The 16,703-nt window shown below is 40.4% G+C and overlaps 1 protein-coding gene across 2 annotated transcripts; it reads left to right on the forward strand.

Annotated features, from left to right (window-relative positions):
• Positions 1 to 6,712: 6,712 nt before the first annotated feature.
• ABCI8 (ATP binding cassette protein 1) lies at positions 6,713 to 13,782 on the forward strand. 2 transcript variants are annotated; one of them, XM_087701412.1, is made up of 3 exons: positions 6,713 to 7,044; positions 7,170 to 8,687; positions 13,117 to 13,782. In XM_087701412.1, the coding sequence occupies exons 2-3, from the start codon at positions 7,197 to 7,199 to the stop codon at positions 13,333 to 13,335; spliced, it is 1,710 nt and encodes a 569-aa protein (XP_087557538.1). In that variant the 5' UTR covers positions 6,713 to 7,044; positions 7,170 to 7,196; the 3' UTR covers positions 13,336 to 13,782. The 2 variants fall into 2 exon arrangements, with proteins under 2 accessions (XP_087557538.1, XP_087557537.1); XM_087701411.1 differs by having other exon boundaries at positions 6,714 to 7,044; positions 7,139 to 8,687.
• Positions 13,783 to 16,703: the final 2,921 nt, after the last annotated feature.

Raw genomic sequence — 16,703 nt, forward strand, 5'->3', positions numbered from 1 at the left:
ATGAATGTAATGTGCATAAAGGTGCATTAGTGTAAATCATGTCCTGAATGTTAGAGAATGAGTAAGAAAATATTAAAACCAAAAATAAGAAAAACAATTCTTGCTTAGGACATTTTTGAAAAATGGGGAATAGATACAATTGGTCCATTACCACATACATCAAGAGGAAAGATATACATTTTGACTGTAAGTGATTATCTTTCTCGATGGGTGAAAGCTAAAGTAGTTAAAAACATCAAAGCCATTAATGTGGGAAAATTCATATATGAGGACATATGCTACAAGTTTGGGATACCTTTAGAAATTATGTTTGATAGGGGATGTAACGTGTCCACTAGAATCATCTAGGACACGTCTTAGCAGTCCATTGGAAAGGATGTCTAGACAACTCCACCCGGCATTCCCATGGAATGTTACCGGCTTTGCGATCTAGGTCTTTCCGCGTCTGCCACGTAGCGGAAGTATCCTCGCCGTTTCCACTTAGGATCGACCAGAATTAGGGTTATTCTGATTGGTCATTACCTAACAACAACTAGCGTCGGACCCAAGCGAACTACTTTACGCAGAAACGCCAGGTCCGAAGTGGATTCACGCTGCACTTGGTTCAAGGAGAATGGGAAACGAGAGGGATGCAAAGCTCAACCTCTTTGCCATAAGGCATAGTCCCATTCCGTTCCCCTAAAACAGCGTAAATCGGTTAAGACATAACTCTAGGTCCACGCTTTCGTTGTTTGATCATCCCGTTGTTCTTCAAGTTTTGAGAAAAGTTCTCGGCTAACCGGGACCACCCAACCCATGGCCCATCCTCCGCACTTTCATCGGTTTGTTTTAGTTATGTAATTATCTAACACATTAATTTGACATGTAACAATCAGCTTTTTTAATTAATCTGTTAAGCACTGGTTCCTTCACGTAATCTTATAATGTGACATAGAAAAACAATATCAAACAAGTTCTTTTTAACATATCATCATTTTTATCTTTGAAATACAAGGAGTTTCCGCCCGTAGGCTTGTCCATAATCCGCTCGAAGGCTATCAGTAATCCACAGTGATCACTATTCCAAGCTTCCGCCCGTAGACTAGTATGCGGGCCTCGAGATCCAATCCCGAGTCACGTTAGCCTCTTGTGCAGGACCCGGAAGGTGAGGGATTTACGGCCAGAGCCCCCCCTAGCACCCAAGCATCCTCTTGCTCCAAGTAGAGCTCAACGGAGAGACCTCTCGCGGTGGGTTCGGTCCACGTACCCGGCGCAGTCAACAACCCCCTTGGTTAGGGTCAAGCAGGCAGTTGGGGGTAACTGAAACTGCCTCTCCCTTCAGGCCTTCAACTTGAAGTATAGGTATTCAATTCATAAATCAAACAGTGCTCTAAAATCTCTAGCAAGCACAAACATTTCCATTAATCGACCTTGTTGTTTAACAAACTGCTAAGGAACGATTCTTTCCTTTCGAATGTATCAGCACTCGTTCCAAGGTGTCTTGCAACTTGGCAAGATCCTTTATATTCCGGTTTATAACTTTCCTTATTTAGAAGGATATCCAAGAATACATCCTTTTGCAATATAACTTGCGTAAGGATCTGCCATCCTTGTTGAGGGTATTTACCCTTTCTTCTTGTGAATCAATCACTAGACTATATGACTTCGTACTTGCTGAGCAAGTCCTGCGATGAAATAATCCGTTTTAGTTTCTTTAAGCTGACGTTTGTCGGACCTAGGGTCTCTTTTTAAGAACCTCAGGGACAAACCCTAGTTCTTTTACATTTACGAATTTATTGACCCTACAATCAGGGAAGGTAGTCAAGTGCTTAAGGTATAAACATTTCTTTGGTCTTTAAATCATTCCCAAGGCATATTTTGCAGCATGGTATTTCTAAGTTTAGATTAATTTGGTTATCTTTTGGAAGGTAATATTGAGATCACCTCAGCACGATTTGTTAACCTTGTGACAATTGATTTTTCAGTCCTAAACTTTATTGCTTTGAGATAGGTAAATTCAATTTAATCTTCCTTTTTCCTTGCAAACAAAACTCATGCCAAATAACAATCTTTTCCTTGCTAAGATATGCAATTAGCAATGATAACTTCCTAGTAATTCGAGCAACGTAAGAAACCTTTCATGAATTTCATGATGATTCGTTGCAAAAAGAATAGGGTTAATGGTGCAAGATGCAGTTTTTTATACCTTCAGGATTTAACTGAAATATACTACTATAGTAAGTAGATAATCTTGTTCGTAATTCGTTATAATGCATGATGCTATTCGAAGGAAACTATGTTCTATACATTATCATTTGTTCAATTAAACTAAACTCCTTCATTGTAAATAACTCAAAAAAAAATATCTTATCCCTAACAATTCATATTTGCATGATTGACTTAAAACCAATATAAAACCAAGAAGAAAAAACCTGGTTTTGGGGTGAGATATCCACATGGATACCGGGAGATGACCCTCCCACAACTACTCTTTGGACTTTCTTAGGCAGCATCGCAATTCGAACGTGAAGGCAGCTTTTACTCTTTCTTTCGGATTTCCACCGTCTCTCTTTCGAGGCAAGGAGCCATTTAAATGGTTGATCACGAGAAGGAATGATAAGACCTCTAAAATCTTAGCTTCTTCGGAGAGGGGAAAGGGTTTATAAAGCTTAAGAGAAAAAGGGTCTATAGGATATAATCACGGTGAAAAAGGTTATGTGTGAGTGTGGCTTCACAAACATCTATGAAAGCCCTTGGGAGATCTTTGGGCACTGGAGTGAAAGGACTTAGGGGCTTTTCAAACCTAGGGGGAAAATTTGAAAGATAATACAAGGGTTTATAGTATGGGGGAAAAGGGCGTGTAAGTAAAAAAAAAAGACACGGGTTTTAGAAAGGGCTTAGGGGTGTATTAAAAAAAAAAGAAATATGAGGGGTAAACACGGGGTTTCAAACACAAGATGGGACTTATGGATTTAGGCACGGGGATTAAGGGTTTTTGAGGTCAAGGGGAATGGGCTAAGGTGGCTTTCGAGGGATGCTAGAGGGCAAAGGGTTTCTAAAGGTTAGAACCGTGAGGGGATGAAAGGGTAAGAAAGGGGAACTTGAGGGTTTTAAAAACTCGGGGGAAGGGGGAATTTATGGAGTAGAAGGGATATGAGGGGGGGGTGAAAGGGTTTTAAGAAAACCGCGGGGGGGGGGGGGGGGGTGAAAGGGAAAAAGCACAGGAAGGGGGGCTTGAGGTGGTCCCCCTTAGAAGCTTCAAGAAGCTTCTTGAAGCTTCTATGGATTCACTAAAGCCACGTGGGGAGAGGGAGTTTCTTCACGACGTCGAATGTTGCTAGAGTCAGTGGTTGCGGACTGGTGGTTGGATGCAGGGCGATTCCTCCTCAGTGGTGGTGGCGTTATGGCGGCCTTCCTTTCTCACAGCAGATGTCGGTAGTAGCAGCAAGAGGCTTAATCTCCCCGCCTCCTCTCTCGTGTGGGCCACTGTACCTGCGGCCCTCCCTCTTTATATAGGGGAGGGGAGGGAATCCTCCCCCCCTTGAGCTGTCCGCTTGCATGGCGAGGGGCCTGAGCAAGCTCCAGCGAGGAGCTTGCTAGCCCCCTCTATCCCCCCTCGATGCTCCAGCTCGATGCGCCGCCACGAAGGTGTAATTTTTTTAAAATATATTTAATATATTACAGGGGACTAGGCTTCAAAGGAGAGTTAATTGATTATCTTTGTGAGAAAATGAAGATAACAAAGTGGTTGTATTATCCTCGGTGTAATGGTCTAAATGAGCATTTACATGGTGAGTTAATAAGAATGTTGTCAAAAACGACAAAAGACCATCCTCAAACATTGGATATTGAGCCGCCAAGTGCTTTATGGGCTTACCATTTAGCTAGGTAAGAGAATACATGATTTTCTCCCTTTAATATGGTTTATGGAAGAGAAGCCTTGCTACCTATAGAAGTAGAAATACAATCTTTAAGGATGTTTGAAAAATTGAGTGAGGGTAAGGATAAAAATTATATCATAGAGAGATTATTGCCATTACAAGAAGCACAATTGAATATACGAGAGGCATGTGAGCATTATGAAAGAAAGAAATATTCAACAAATTAATCAAAAAATCAAAAATAAAAATATAAAAAAGGGGATTTGATTTTAAAATATAACAAGTTGGATCATATTTTCCAAAATAAATTTCAAAAGAAATGGGAAGGACCATTTAGGGTCACTAAAATATATAAAAATGGGACTTATGCATTAGAAGATGTAGATGGAAAGGTACAAAAACAAAGAATTAATGGATACAAATTAAAGAAGTATGTTTCAAGGTCGATGACAATTCAATTAGAAGAGTGGTTAGAATAGAAATGTGTAGAGCCAAAGAATGAGGAAACTGAATGGATGATAGATGTAGCATCACTTTATGAAAGCAACTGGCTGTGCATGAATGCTTGCAGACTAGGGGGAGGGCTAAATATGTCAAAGCACTTTTGCATAAACTAAAAACCCCTAGAAAAACATTAGATAGGTAGGATTTTTATTAGCTTAGTTCTTTGTGTGATTGCTTGTTTTGTTGTTTTGTAGCTAGATTTTTTGTGTTTATCTAAATCAAGAATTATTTTTGTCATTTTACTTGGATTTTTTAGCATGAAAAATTGATAGCCTTGGTCAAGATTGGTGTTTTCTTGGACAGAATGGAGTAGGACCTTCAAGGTGGTGCTATTGAACATCTTGAAACATGTATATTTTCCTTACTAATCATCCTTACGCTACATGGGGATTATGGATTCACAAGCACTTCACATTGGACCATCATTGAGCACTAGCATGGCCTCTGCAGCTATATGTAGTAATTTTTAGATGCGGGCACACTTGAGAGAGCACATTTCATTGTGCACGCACGAGTGTTGGGATATTCAACACAAAAATAGGAACTGCTAGTTGAGTGGGGAAGGTGGTTGGGTGAGTTTGAGGACCGTGAAGGATGTCTATAGTTGTGACATGGGTTGTTTTACCTAGTCAACATCATGAGAACCACTATTTTTTTATGAGACTATGAGACTTGGGTGGATGGAGTAGAGTACAACATTTTCTTCCTTGCTAAGTGATGAGAGGTGAGGTTAAGGATCGTAAAGTAATCAAGGAATTATGTTTGCATCTTGCATATCACACTGGAACTTGTAGATAGGCTAGGCAATATGTTTTTCAATGCATCCATGTTTTCATTTATGCCATCGTTTGCATGATTTCATAACATAGATCTGACTTTGCACTACTTCTCAAATCATTTGTGATAGAGCACGGAGTTCATATTTCAAAAGCATTTTTTCGATAAGACACTTTGCATTGAAAACAAAGACATGAAGCAAAGGATTAAAGACAAATACTGAAGGGAGGTATCATGGATTTGGGTTTGAGACTTTTAAAAGTGAGCAAGTTGTGGAAAAATACTGGCTCAAAGTAGGGTGCACAATGTGGATGAGAAGCAATGCTATATTTTTCCAAATAAGAGCATGGATGTGTTGGAAACCATGTGGCTTGTGATTATTTCTTGTCACCTGTAGTAACAGAAATGTATAATATAATAGCAACTGTTTGGTTGACACTGGAATAATTGTGTTAGAGTTCACAAAGCTAGTCGGTCTCACAGCTACAATGCAATAGACAGGGGATACTTGATGTATATTGGGATGAGTGGCAATTGTCAAGCAAGACAGTTTGGATGGTCGGTCCTTTATGTTGCTCGACTAAAAAAGAGTTTCAAAAAATACACAATTATAGTAGGGTCGAGGATGGATGCTACTAATAAATGTGTACCTTCAAAGAAGATTTTCTTTGGTGTTATTGAATCAGTAATTGTGGCAATATTTATCATGGTTGGTTCACCTTCAAGCTCTTCCAATTCCACATGGGTGTTGACAGAGGAGAATCTAATATTCTTGGAAGCATGGCATATAATAGATCAAGCATATATCGGTAAAAAAAATTAATGGGCAGAGTTGGTTTTGTTATAGAGAAGAAGCATTGAAACGGGAACCTATGAATAACAAAGAGCAAACATGGGTTAATGGAAGTTTCCTATTTAGATGTTGCAATTTAAAAAAATGTTAGCTATTATGGAGGACCAATTCACATGTTTAGAAAGCTTGCGAATTGGCACGAGGAGTGCTGTCGGTTTGACACGAGTGATAGGGTGAATTTAAACCTTGTGTTGATTGCTCCTACGATTGGTGGACCGGTTGAACAAGTTGGTGTGTTTCACGGTGATGCGATTAATGATATTGATGGCATTTTGACAAAAGGGAAGAGCTTATAAATGATGCTATTTGTTAGCAGATTGTGACATATTTATTACTATATCTCTCTAGCATAAGCAACCACATTTTATAAAATTCTACAACATTTTTAGTAGTAGATGCAAAAAACCTTAACTCAAAAATTTGGAGGAATTTTTTTTTGAATCAAATTACACGTATTTGCCATTTTTATGGTACATATTTTTTGATTTTTAAAAATTTTGAAGGTACTTTCGAAATTTTTGCAGTTCGCTATACATTAGACCTCAGTTTCTCTGGGGCACTTTGAAAAGAGCAAGAAATTTACTTGTTTGTCCCCGGGAATCGGACTCGGTGTCTCGCGTGAGACACAAGGCCTGAAGCCCTAATAGGAACTGGCATTTCAAACTTCAGAAGGGCTCAATCTGAGTCAATCAATCAATCAATCAGAGATTTTGTTAAAAGCAATTCTATCGGCCAGGTGTCCGTTCCTGGTCCTTAGAGTGTAATCCTCGGGCGATTTCTCTCTCCCCCTCTACAACCTGTCTTCATATCCATTCCTGCACGTGTCTGGGGTGGTGTCTGAGAAGGAATTCCAGATTCCGGCGTCCTCTGTGACATCTCGGTTCCCTGTTTTGCGCCAGAGCATCATCGCTTATGCCAAAGATTGCTGAAACAGTTCGCCATTAAAGCTTCAGCTTGGCAGTAATCGGTATTACAGAAGTGGAAATTTGGAAGAATCGGATAGCACAATCCCGGTCATTTGTTTCTCTTGTGCGCCAGGAGTGAAAACTGGTAAGCTTCGTGTATTCAGTTGAAAGAATTGGAGAGCATAATCTTTGCACATTTGTTTCTGTTTTCGGCCTGCGTGATCTTCCTGTTTCCTTAGGGTTTCCGTTGCCGCGCGCAAGTCCTTTCAGAGAGCTAGGTTTTCCCGGGCTTGCACCATGAGCGGACTTCTTGGAACTGGTATCTTGCCATCACCAAGCGGTACTGCAACATCAGACAACGGCATATTGGAATTCCCAAAGAGAACAGATTGCCAGAAATTAGGGTTTAGCCAGGCTTCCTTCCTGGGTCATGACCTTTTCCCACCTGGGCCTGTGGGGAAACCGAGGAGAAACACCTCCTCTTGCAGGCTTGCCACATATGCACAGTCCCCCTCCATTGATGGTGGCCAGGAATCTGCCGTCTTAGAGAGATCTCCCTCCAAAAGCACATCTGGTGATGCCATCGAACAGTTTTTGAAAAGAGATTACAAATGGGGCTTTGTCTCTAACATAGAGTCAGTCTCAATACCAAAGGGGCTTTCCGAGAACACCATCCGCCTTATCTCTGCAAAGAAAAAGGAGCCTGAATGGATGCTGGAGTTCCGGCTCAATGCATACAAGCAATGGCTGAAAATGAAGGAGCCAAAATGGTCAGATAATGACTACCCTGTGATTGACTTTCAAGACATTTGTTATTACTCGGAGCCTAAGCAGAAAGAGGTAAAGCAGAGCCTGGATGAGGTTGATCCTGAGCTGCTAGAAACTTTTCAAAAGCTTGGGATTCCATTGACTGAGCAGAAAAGATTGGCAAATGTTGCTGTGGATGCAGTGTTTGACAGTGTATCTATTGCAACCACACACAGGAAAACACTCCAAGCAGCTGGTGTCATTTTCTGTTCCATTTCAGAAGCAGTTAGAGAATACCCAGAGCTAGTGAAGAAGTACCTTGGCAAAGTAGTTCCTCCTGGTGATAACTACTATGCTGCTCTTAACTCTGCTGTCTTCAGTGATGGGTCCTTCTGCTATGTCCCAAAGGATACAGTATCCCCCATGGAGATATCGACCTACTTCAGAATTAATGCTATGGAGACAGGACAGTTTGAGAGGACCCTGATAGTCGCAGATGAGAGAAGTTTTGTCAGCTACCTAGAAGGTTGTACGGCCCCATCTTATGATAAAAACCAGCTGCATGCGGCTGTGGTTGAGCTCTTCTGTGCAGAGGGAGCAGAAATTAAGTATTCAACAGTGCAGAACTGGTATGCAGGAGATGAAGAAGGAAGAGGTGGGATATACAATTTTGTTACTAAGCGGGGTCTGTGTGATGGGAAAAACTCAAAAATATCATGGACACAGGTGGAGACTGGGTCAGCAATAACTTGGAAATATCCTAGTGTTGTCTTGAGAGGTGATGATACTATTGGTGAATTCTACTCAGTAGCACTGACCAATAATCATCAACAGGCTGACACTGGTACCAAGATGATTCATGTAGGCAAGAATTCACGAAGCAGAATTGTTTCCAAGGGCATATCAGCTGGCAAATCCAGAAACTGTTACAGAGGGCTTGTACAGATTCAACCATCAGCTCGAAATGCCAGAAACTTCTCACAATGTGACTCCATGCTGATTGGAGATCAGGCAGCAGCCAACACTTATCCATATATCCAAGTAAGGACAATCAAGTGCAGTTGAATGCCATTTAAAAGAAGAAAAAAAAGGAAGAGTCTGTTAAAGATACTTTTGCATCAGCTGAAAATTTTATTTTCTTCAGGTCTACAGTTATGGACGTCCTTTGCACAGTAGATTTCTCCTCCAATCACCATCATTCCTATCTTATGTCTTGTTTTTTCCTTGTATTATGGACACACCTCTACCCTCATTTTTTCTTCAACACCCCTTCATGCACTTACATGTTGCTAGTTGGACTTCCTTTCATTAGGCCAACTACAGAGTTGTTAAGTCAGAAACGTGCATATAAGTGGATTACAATTATGGAGTCTGTTCAAAAGAGGATTTTGTAGCTTTGATTATGTACACAGGGAAACTTTGGCTTTACAATGGTTTGTGCTTTGGTAGTTCAAAATGCAAAAGCTATAGAGAAGTTTCTCTCTTTACATTGGGAAAATGTTATGCAGTCCATGTGCCAAGTGAAGCACATAAGAATGGTGTACAACCCATTCTAGCTTATGTCTAGTGAGAGTTGAGGCAGATCACATTTTCAGTGTAGCTGACATTGGGTTGATGATAGCTATCCATGTATGATTTGAACTTGATTTGTACTTAAACACACTTTGTAAATGAGCTAAATCCAGTTCGTGGCATCATGGTTAGCCCCTAGAGGATGAGCACTTGTTAATCAATCCAAACATTATCACCTTGATGAGGACGTCCTTGTTCCTATTCTACAAAAATAGGGACAAAAAAAAGTAGGATAACAATTATCAATTCAAGAGGCCATGTGAAACCATCCTTGTTTCATCCTTGAGTCCTTGTGGATGCTCTCTTTAGCTTGATAATTGTGTTGCAAGCTATTCAATCAAGAACTTGGCTGGAAACCTCAACTAGGAAGGAGCTCAACCATGCGATCTTTGAGACAGGATAGGTGGAGGCAGTTGGGAAGGTCAGAAAAAATGAACCTTGCAGCTAGCTTTTTTAACATGTATGAAAGAGGCTGATTGTGGTTGGTATGTCTAGATAATGCACATTGCTCATAGTTTGCAAAATAATCATGGCACTATGCTTTGCCAAGGTTGCCATCAAGATGCTCGGGAGAGAGACTAGTTGTTGCAAAGGTCAATCCCCCCTTTAGTCACCTACATACTAGTTTGTTTACAAAACTGAGAAATCTTGGGAGACATTTCTTTGACTTAGTTTGGCAATAGAGTTATGGTGCCAACACTAAGAGCTGGTATTGTAGACTTGTCATTAATGGGGACCAAACTTCCTCTATCTTGAACATCATGTAGCCACTTTTTGTGTGGAGTTGTATGGCTAGTGGCTCCACTATCCACCAACCACGGCTTCGGCTTTGAAGATGCCAAAGCCATCTCCTCCTCTTAGCCACAAAAGGTAACAAACATGGATTTTGTAGCTAGTGCTGTAGAGGTAGAGTCCTTTGCAGCAGTGTTGGATGCCTTAGCATCCTTAGAAGGACGCAAGTGGGTATGCTTCTGCCAACATTGACCCTTTGTATGAGTACCCTTTTTCACAAAAGGGTCACCTCTTGGAAGATCTTCCTTCTCTTCCTTTCTCTTGCCCTTTCTTTCTTACCCTTCCCTTTTTGCTTCCTTTCCTCACTGTAAGTTGTAGTTATGGCCTTGATGATTGCTCCTAATCCAGTACAGGTCTCTGAGTGCTGAGCCTTTTGCTCAAGCACTAATGGAACCAACTCCCAAAAGTCTTAAGCCTCGTGAGCCCATGAGGCATGAGGTAAGCAAATTGCTATAAAAGACTTCATGCTTGGGGGAGGGAAGATGGGTAAAAAGCAGCATGATTGCCAAATCCCTAAAATCCTCCACCTGTCCATAGGAAGCTAATTCATATTGAATCCACTTCATCTTTTTGATGTGATCCCTCGTGGTAGGAGACTTGGATGGTGACATCTATTGAAGCGGTATTTTTAGTGTGAGCTAATGAGAGAGTGCCAACCTCATAGAGCTTCTTGAGTTTAGTCCACACTTGTGTTACAATAGGAATATCCTTCACACGAAAACCAACGCGATGTCAATGCAATCAAGGCAAAAGAATGTTTAGGCTCTAATGTTGATCTTGTCCCACAAATTAGCCCAATCCTGTGAATTTCCACAACTGAGTGCAGGTCTTGGGTGGGGAATAGGCTGGGAGATGAATGTCTTGTGAATGTGATGGGCTTTAACCTTCCATAAGGAATAGTTGGAACCATCCAACTTCTGAGCCTTGGGAAGGTTGGGAAGAATGGGACACGCACCATTGAGATTGAGACCTTGTGGCCATCATAGTAGGCTGAGAGGAGGGAGTAGAGGAAGAAGAAGATGCATCAAAGATATCCACGCTGAGAAAACTTTGAAGATTTACCTTCCAAAGTTGCACAAAGATGAGGCACTTGGCAGAGGGAAGGTGGCTGCCCACAAAAGACAAGAGCTTGAGGTTGCTGGATGGAAGTCCACTTTGAGGCTTTTGGCCTTTAGCTGCTGTCCAGGCAAGAAATGCAGCAACCACCACTCCTCCAGTCAGTAATGCAGCACTTAGCACTCTTTTGGACAGAAATGCTGCAACCGCACCCTGGTAACCAGGAAACATAGTACTCCGGCCTTCAGGGGATGTCCACCAGGCAGTTGAGCAGCAAAACACAGGTCTTCCAGCCTCTGGGGGATGTCTACTGGTCAGTAGTGCAGGAAATACAGGTCTGAACAGACCTGTACAGCAGGAAGGAGCCCAAAGAGGTGGCATCCAGCACTCATGCTCAGCAGAAAACTGAGAACACAGGGCAGGGGAAGAAGGTGATGCTGAGGACAGTTGGTAACAGGCTGGTAACACGAAGGGCTGGAGCAGGGGGTGCAGATCAAAACACAGCTATGGCGATGAGAGAAGGCTGGCAATGAGTCTGTGCAGTAAGCTCCCAATTGTAGTATTAGAGAGAGGCAGCAAAGAGGATGCACGTGAGAAAGAAGAGGAGCACTTGAGGCAAGAGAGACTGAGCTGAATGATGAAAGGAAGCTGATACAAAGCTTGGCCTGTGCACGTGCTACAGGGTGTAGCTGCAATGAGGGCATGGAGAGAGAAGGCGGGAGGACTGAAGAAGTCAATGACTGAAGTCATGCCACTCAATTGACAAGGGAGGCCTATAATTGGGTAAGACTTACCTAAAATCCTCTAGGACAGTGACCAAAACATCTAGGACAGCATCCTGGCCTATAAAGATGGACGGGGCCCAAAAATAAGGACAAAGGACTAAATGACTGAAAGTGACAAAAATGAGTGGACCCGGACATACTTCCTAATATCCCTCATTGACTTGGTGTAGGAGTTACAACCAAGAGATGGCCTTGTAGTGTGAACACATTAACTTTGATGCTAGGGCGGCTGAGGACTCCAAAAAAGACCTGTCATTCATTTGTGTGACATCTCATGTGAGTTTCACTCTTGGACTCTAGACTCTGCAGATCCATCCCCACACGGGGATGTTGGGTCTGCATGTCTGCTGAAATACTTTTGTGCATGTATAAAAATTTGGCGGAGTGATTGAAGCATAGTAACATGGGACGGGCTTTGGAGATGGGGATGGGAACAGGGATGGGGTTAGGACTCGCCATCTGTTGTCACTATGAGAGGAGGACCTGACATGGGGACAGGCTTGGGGCAACGGGCTAGGATTGGGATGGGAAGCTAGAAAACGGCTATCCCATGTTACTATGGAGTGAAGGTATCAATGACAATCATGCAATCCTAGGTATGCTGAGTTTATAGCATTGAAGTTTCAACCAAGTGCATGGCACTGCTTTTTTTGTGCAAGCTACTTTGGCTGTTCTATGATTTGGCAATGCAATGCTCAAGTTCTAGTTTGTTTCTAGGTTAGGGTTCATTATGATTCAGTTTATTGAGGTAGTATGAAATATTATTGGATATCTTTTTGGTGCTCATGTGTGTACAATCGTTTGATATTTGTGAAAATGTTGCCTTGCAGTATCTTTGTTTTCTTTGTAGCACTAGATCTTTCTTTTTAGTTCTATGTTCTTTACTCTCTTGGAAATTTTATAGGTCCCCTATCTATTTTATCTCATAGGCTGGCCCTTTGTGGATGTTAACATGATTGTGCATGCATGTGTGCGCCCATGTGTGTGTACGTGCACGGATGCCTTGTGTGGTGAGAGAGATGTATATGTATCCGGTTACTAGTTATCATGATTGTAGATCCAGAGTAGTCTAGCATGCTTATATCAGTTTCAGCCCTTCAGCTTGTAACTTAGGTGAAGTTTCATGTCATTGTATTTGCTGTTGGCCACTTTGACCTCTTTAGAGATGTAAATACAATTCTCTCTCTCTCTCTCTCTCTCTCTCTCTCATGTAATTAACCTTCTCATACCTGTGTGACTGATCTATGGAAATCTCTTGTATGCAGGTGAAGGAGCCCAGTGCTCGGGTTGAACATGAAGCAAGCACATCAAAGATCAGTGAAGACCAACTTTTTTACTTCCAACAGCGGGGTATAGAGGAGGAGAGAGCTGTGGCAGCAATAATAGGTGGTTTCTGTCGTGAGGTGTTCAATGAATTGCCTCTTGAGTTTGCTGCAGAAGTTAACCAGTTAATGAGCTTGAAGTTGGAAGGAAGTGTTGGCTGAGGCAGCATTATCCTTGTTTCAACGTGACTGCAAGTCTCTGTCACGGGTTATGTTGGTGGGGTATTGAAAGACATGGATCATGGATCTTTTTTGCCTATTTGGCTTGTAGAGTTCAAGTCAATCATGGTGATGCTTGTGGTGCTTTAATATTATTGATCTCTTTATATTGTCTGCTATTCTAGTGATGCTTTGAAGTCAGCTTGAGGAGAGATCGTATCGGCAGCAGTTGGGATCATGTGACATAAGTTTAGGATTCTCTTGTGTGAGTACAGGAATCATGGTGATTTTCTCACTCTTGACCCGTGGCCTCATCAGCTATTGATTTAGCTCTCATGTTTTACTTCAGCTTACTTGTATAATGCCTACAAGAAGCTTTGTAAACTTTCATCACTGATGTAAAGTAAAATGTCCTTGAGCTTTACACTTAAGCTTTTAATGAGTTGTTCATACCTCGGCTCTGACTCAAATGCATCCAATTGTAGATGTAGCTGGTGTGTAGGATTGGTGGTTTGCAGTGCAGGTCTTATTTGAGCTTATTATTCAACATCTATATGAAAACAGTGCTTACCATGATAGCTGGTGTATGAGATTGGTGGTTTGCAGTGCAGGTTTTATTTGAGCTTTTTATTCAACATCTATATGAAAATAGTACTCAGCATGAATCATTTCCAACATATCACGTGAATTTATGATCAGACGAATGGGCTCAGCAATTACACATGTATGTTTTCATGATATTAGATGAATTGCACAATATCTATTACAAGTACAAATTAAGAAACCACAGGTTATTGGGGATGCCAATTTTCAAGTTCAAAGAGTAGTCGTCAAAGCTTTTTGATCCCTCGCTAGAGTGCTATAAATTCCACATGATTGCAAAATGAGAAGCTTGCAAGCAATTGAAAACCTCTTATCTACTTAGTTTGATTCTTTGTCCATTGTTAATCTCATTACCCAAGAAGCAGTTTTGCATTTTGCAATATGGGCATCATATATTTGGCCATTAATTGTCAATAGAAATAAGTGCTTGCGCACGCGAGCGCACGTGCGCGCGCACACACAAATGTAGGCGAAATTCCATAATGTGATTGGCCAAACTATAGTCCTTGTCTCATCAAAGAATCAATGGGGATAAATCTCGCTGCAATAAGCTTCTATGAAGTCAAAATCAAGCATGCATTTTGTGTGTTAATGATTGAGAATAAGAAGCATGATAGGTGGTAACCCCTTCACCATTGTTCATGCATACTACTAGGTTTCTTCTCGTGTGGTGGTGCAACCATGCTAGCTTAGTTGCTAGGGGAACTCTTATACTAGCTCAACACAATCGAATGTGACTTTAAATCATTCAATAGCAATAATGTTTGAAGCTCACTTGATTTGAACTAGCTATATAAATGGATGGAATGAAGGTCTCACTCTTGCATTCATCTTTGTTGCCTTGTTTGTTGTTCTCCAAGTTCCTATAGTTGAAGTGAGTCATATTTGGATATTGATAATGTTTAGAGTCTTATGTTTTTCTTTAAGGTGAATTTTTACTTTTTAGGCTAAAAAAGTAGGTCCCTAAATAAATCACGTGAAAAGTAGGGACATTTTTAAGTGCCTAAAATCATAATGATCGCCTAATATTGAAAACTTGGCACAAAATTTGAAGTTTTCATAACCTAAAACGGTTATTTTTGTAGATGAAGAGTATGGGTATCTATACACATCTATTCTAAAGTATATAACAACATATGAGAAAGTAACTCTAAAGTTGAGGACCTTATTGCCAAATCATGATCAATGTTTGTGAGAGATATTTGGGAAAAAAATTCACTTGTTTTGACATGACCATAATGCTAGAGGGACAAATGCAAATGACACATAAACATGGAGAAAAGAGAGCAGAGAGCCATATTTATTGATCTTACACTCGGAATTTAGAATGGATCGAAATGTTGTGATCCAATGATGAAATTGACAATAATATCTCCCCACATCAATTGTACTCTCTCATATCAATTGGTTTGAGTATGTGTAAGCACCAAAATCTTAACACCCGTATCCTTTATCTTTGGGAGTAACTCCTTTTCACCTTTGGAAGTAACTCTCATGTGATAGAACGCACCATGAAAAATTTTCAAAACATCTTAATATCATAATAAACATGGTACATGGTTCTAAGAAATCATGGTATAGGATTCTAACAACATGAATATTTGAAATCTATTTATATAAAACTAATGGGCATCACAATTGTGGGTAGATTTGTTTGGATGCCAATTCAAGACAGTTGTACCCAAGGAGTCTTGGACACATAATTCAAGACGTGTACCCTTATTAGCATCATCTCATTTAATTACTCACCTAGTTAATCCTATGCAATATATACTATAGCTAACAACAATGCTATTATTGAGTATTAAAGACCATGGTAATTAGAAATTTGAAATGATACTTCAAAAGATGTTTGATAGATCCACCACTACACCCATAATAACTAACACAAGTTCATTAGAATTTGAATTATCTATAGCACTAATATTAGTCTAGCTTGATAATTATCAAGGCTCTATGTACATATAAGGGGTCTTAATGCATTGATATGAAATGAGCTATGTGTGTCCCAATGAGCTAATAGTTCCAATTTCAGACCATTATCATGTTATCTCGTGAATAATCTAGCAACTCCATAGAAATGTGGCAGAAGGCTTCTTTTAAAGATTAAAAAATGGATTTTCTAATCTTGAGAAAGAAGTAATTATGGCCTCAAACAAAGCCATCAAACAATAAGAAGTCCAATTGGCCAAAACAGTTTGTGGAAAATGGAGTGTTCTTCTACATGCATCTTTACAAGGTGCTTCTCTAATAGGGGTACAATTTGCATTATCATACATAAAATTGTAACATTTATAAATACTTATCCCAAATTCCCAATCTTAAAATATTCTTGAATATGTCAGACAATTGTAAGGGGGCACTAACTTTTTTCATTCATTCTTTTTTTGGGGGGTGGGGGACATAATACAAAGTCCAAAATTTTAATATCAGAGATGTTGGAATAGAAGAAGAAGAACAACAAACGATTAGCACCTAACTCTGAAATGACTAAAGAGTATGGTGTGTACAAGCTTGAGGAAAACAACTCTTAAGGAGGGAAAATTTAGGCAATCATATGTTCACACATTACTAGTCTACTATATGCTACTAATATCTATGAATAAGTATAGGGATATGATAGGTCAATATAAGAAGGGAAACATGTTTTAAAGCTTTGTGCATAGCTTCAAATGTCTTATGAGAGAGAAGCTTTGTGCAATGCTTCAAACATCTCATGAGAGAGAGACTATGTGAACAAATCTATCACATTATCTTGTATAGGTACA

The sequence above is a fragment of the Lygodium microphyllum genome, chromosome 20 (genome assembly GCF_053477565.2).
Source record: "Lygodium microphyllum isolate KBCC chromosome 20, Lygodium_microphyllum_v1.1.10, whole genome shotgun sequence".
NCBI classification, from domain to species: Eukaryota; Viridiplantae; Streptophyta; class Polypodiopsida; order Schizaeales; family Lygodiaceae; genus Lygodium; species Lygodium microphyllum.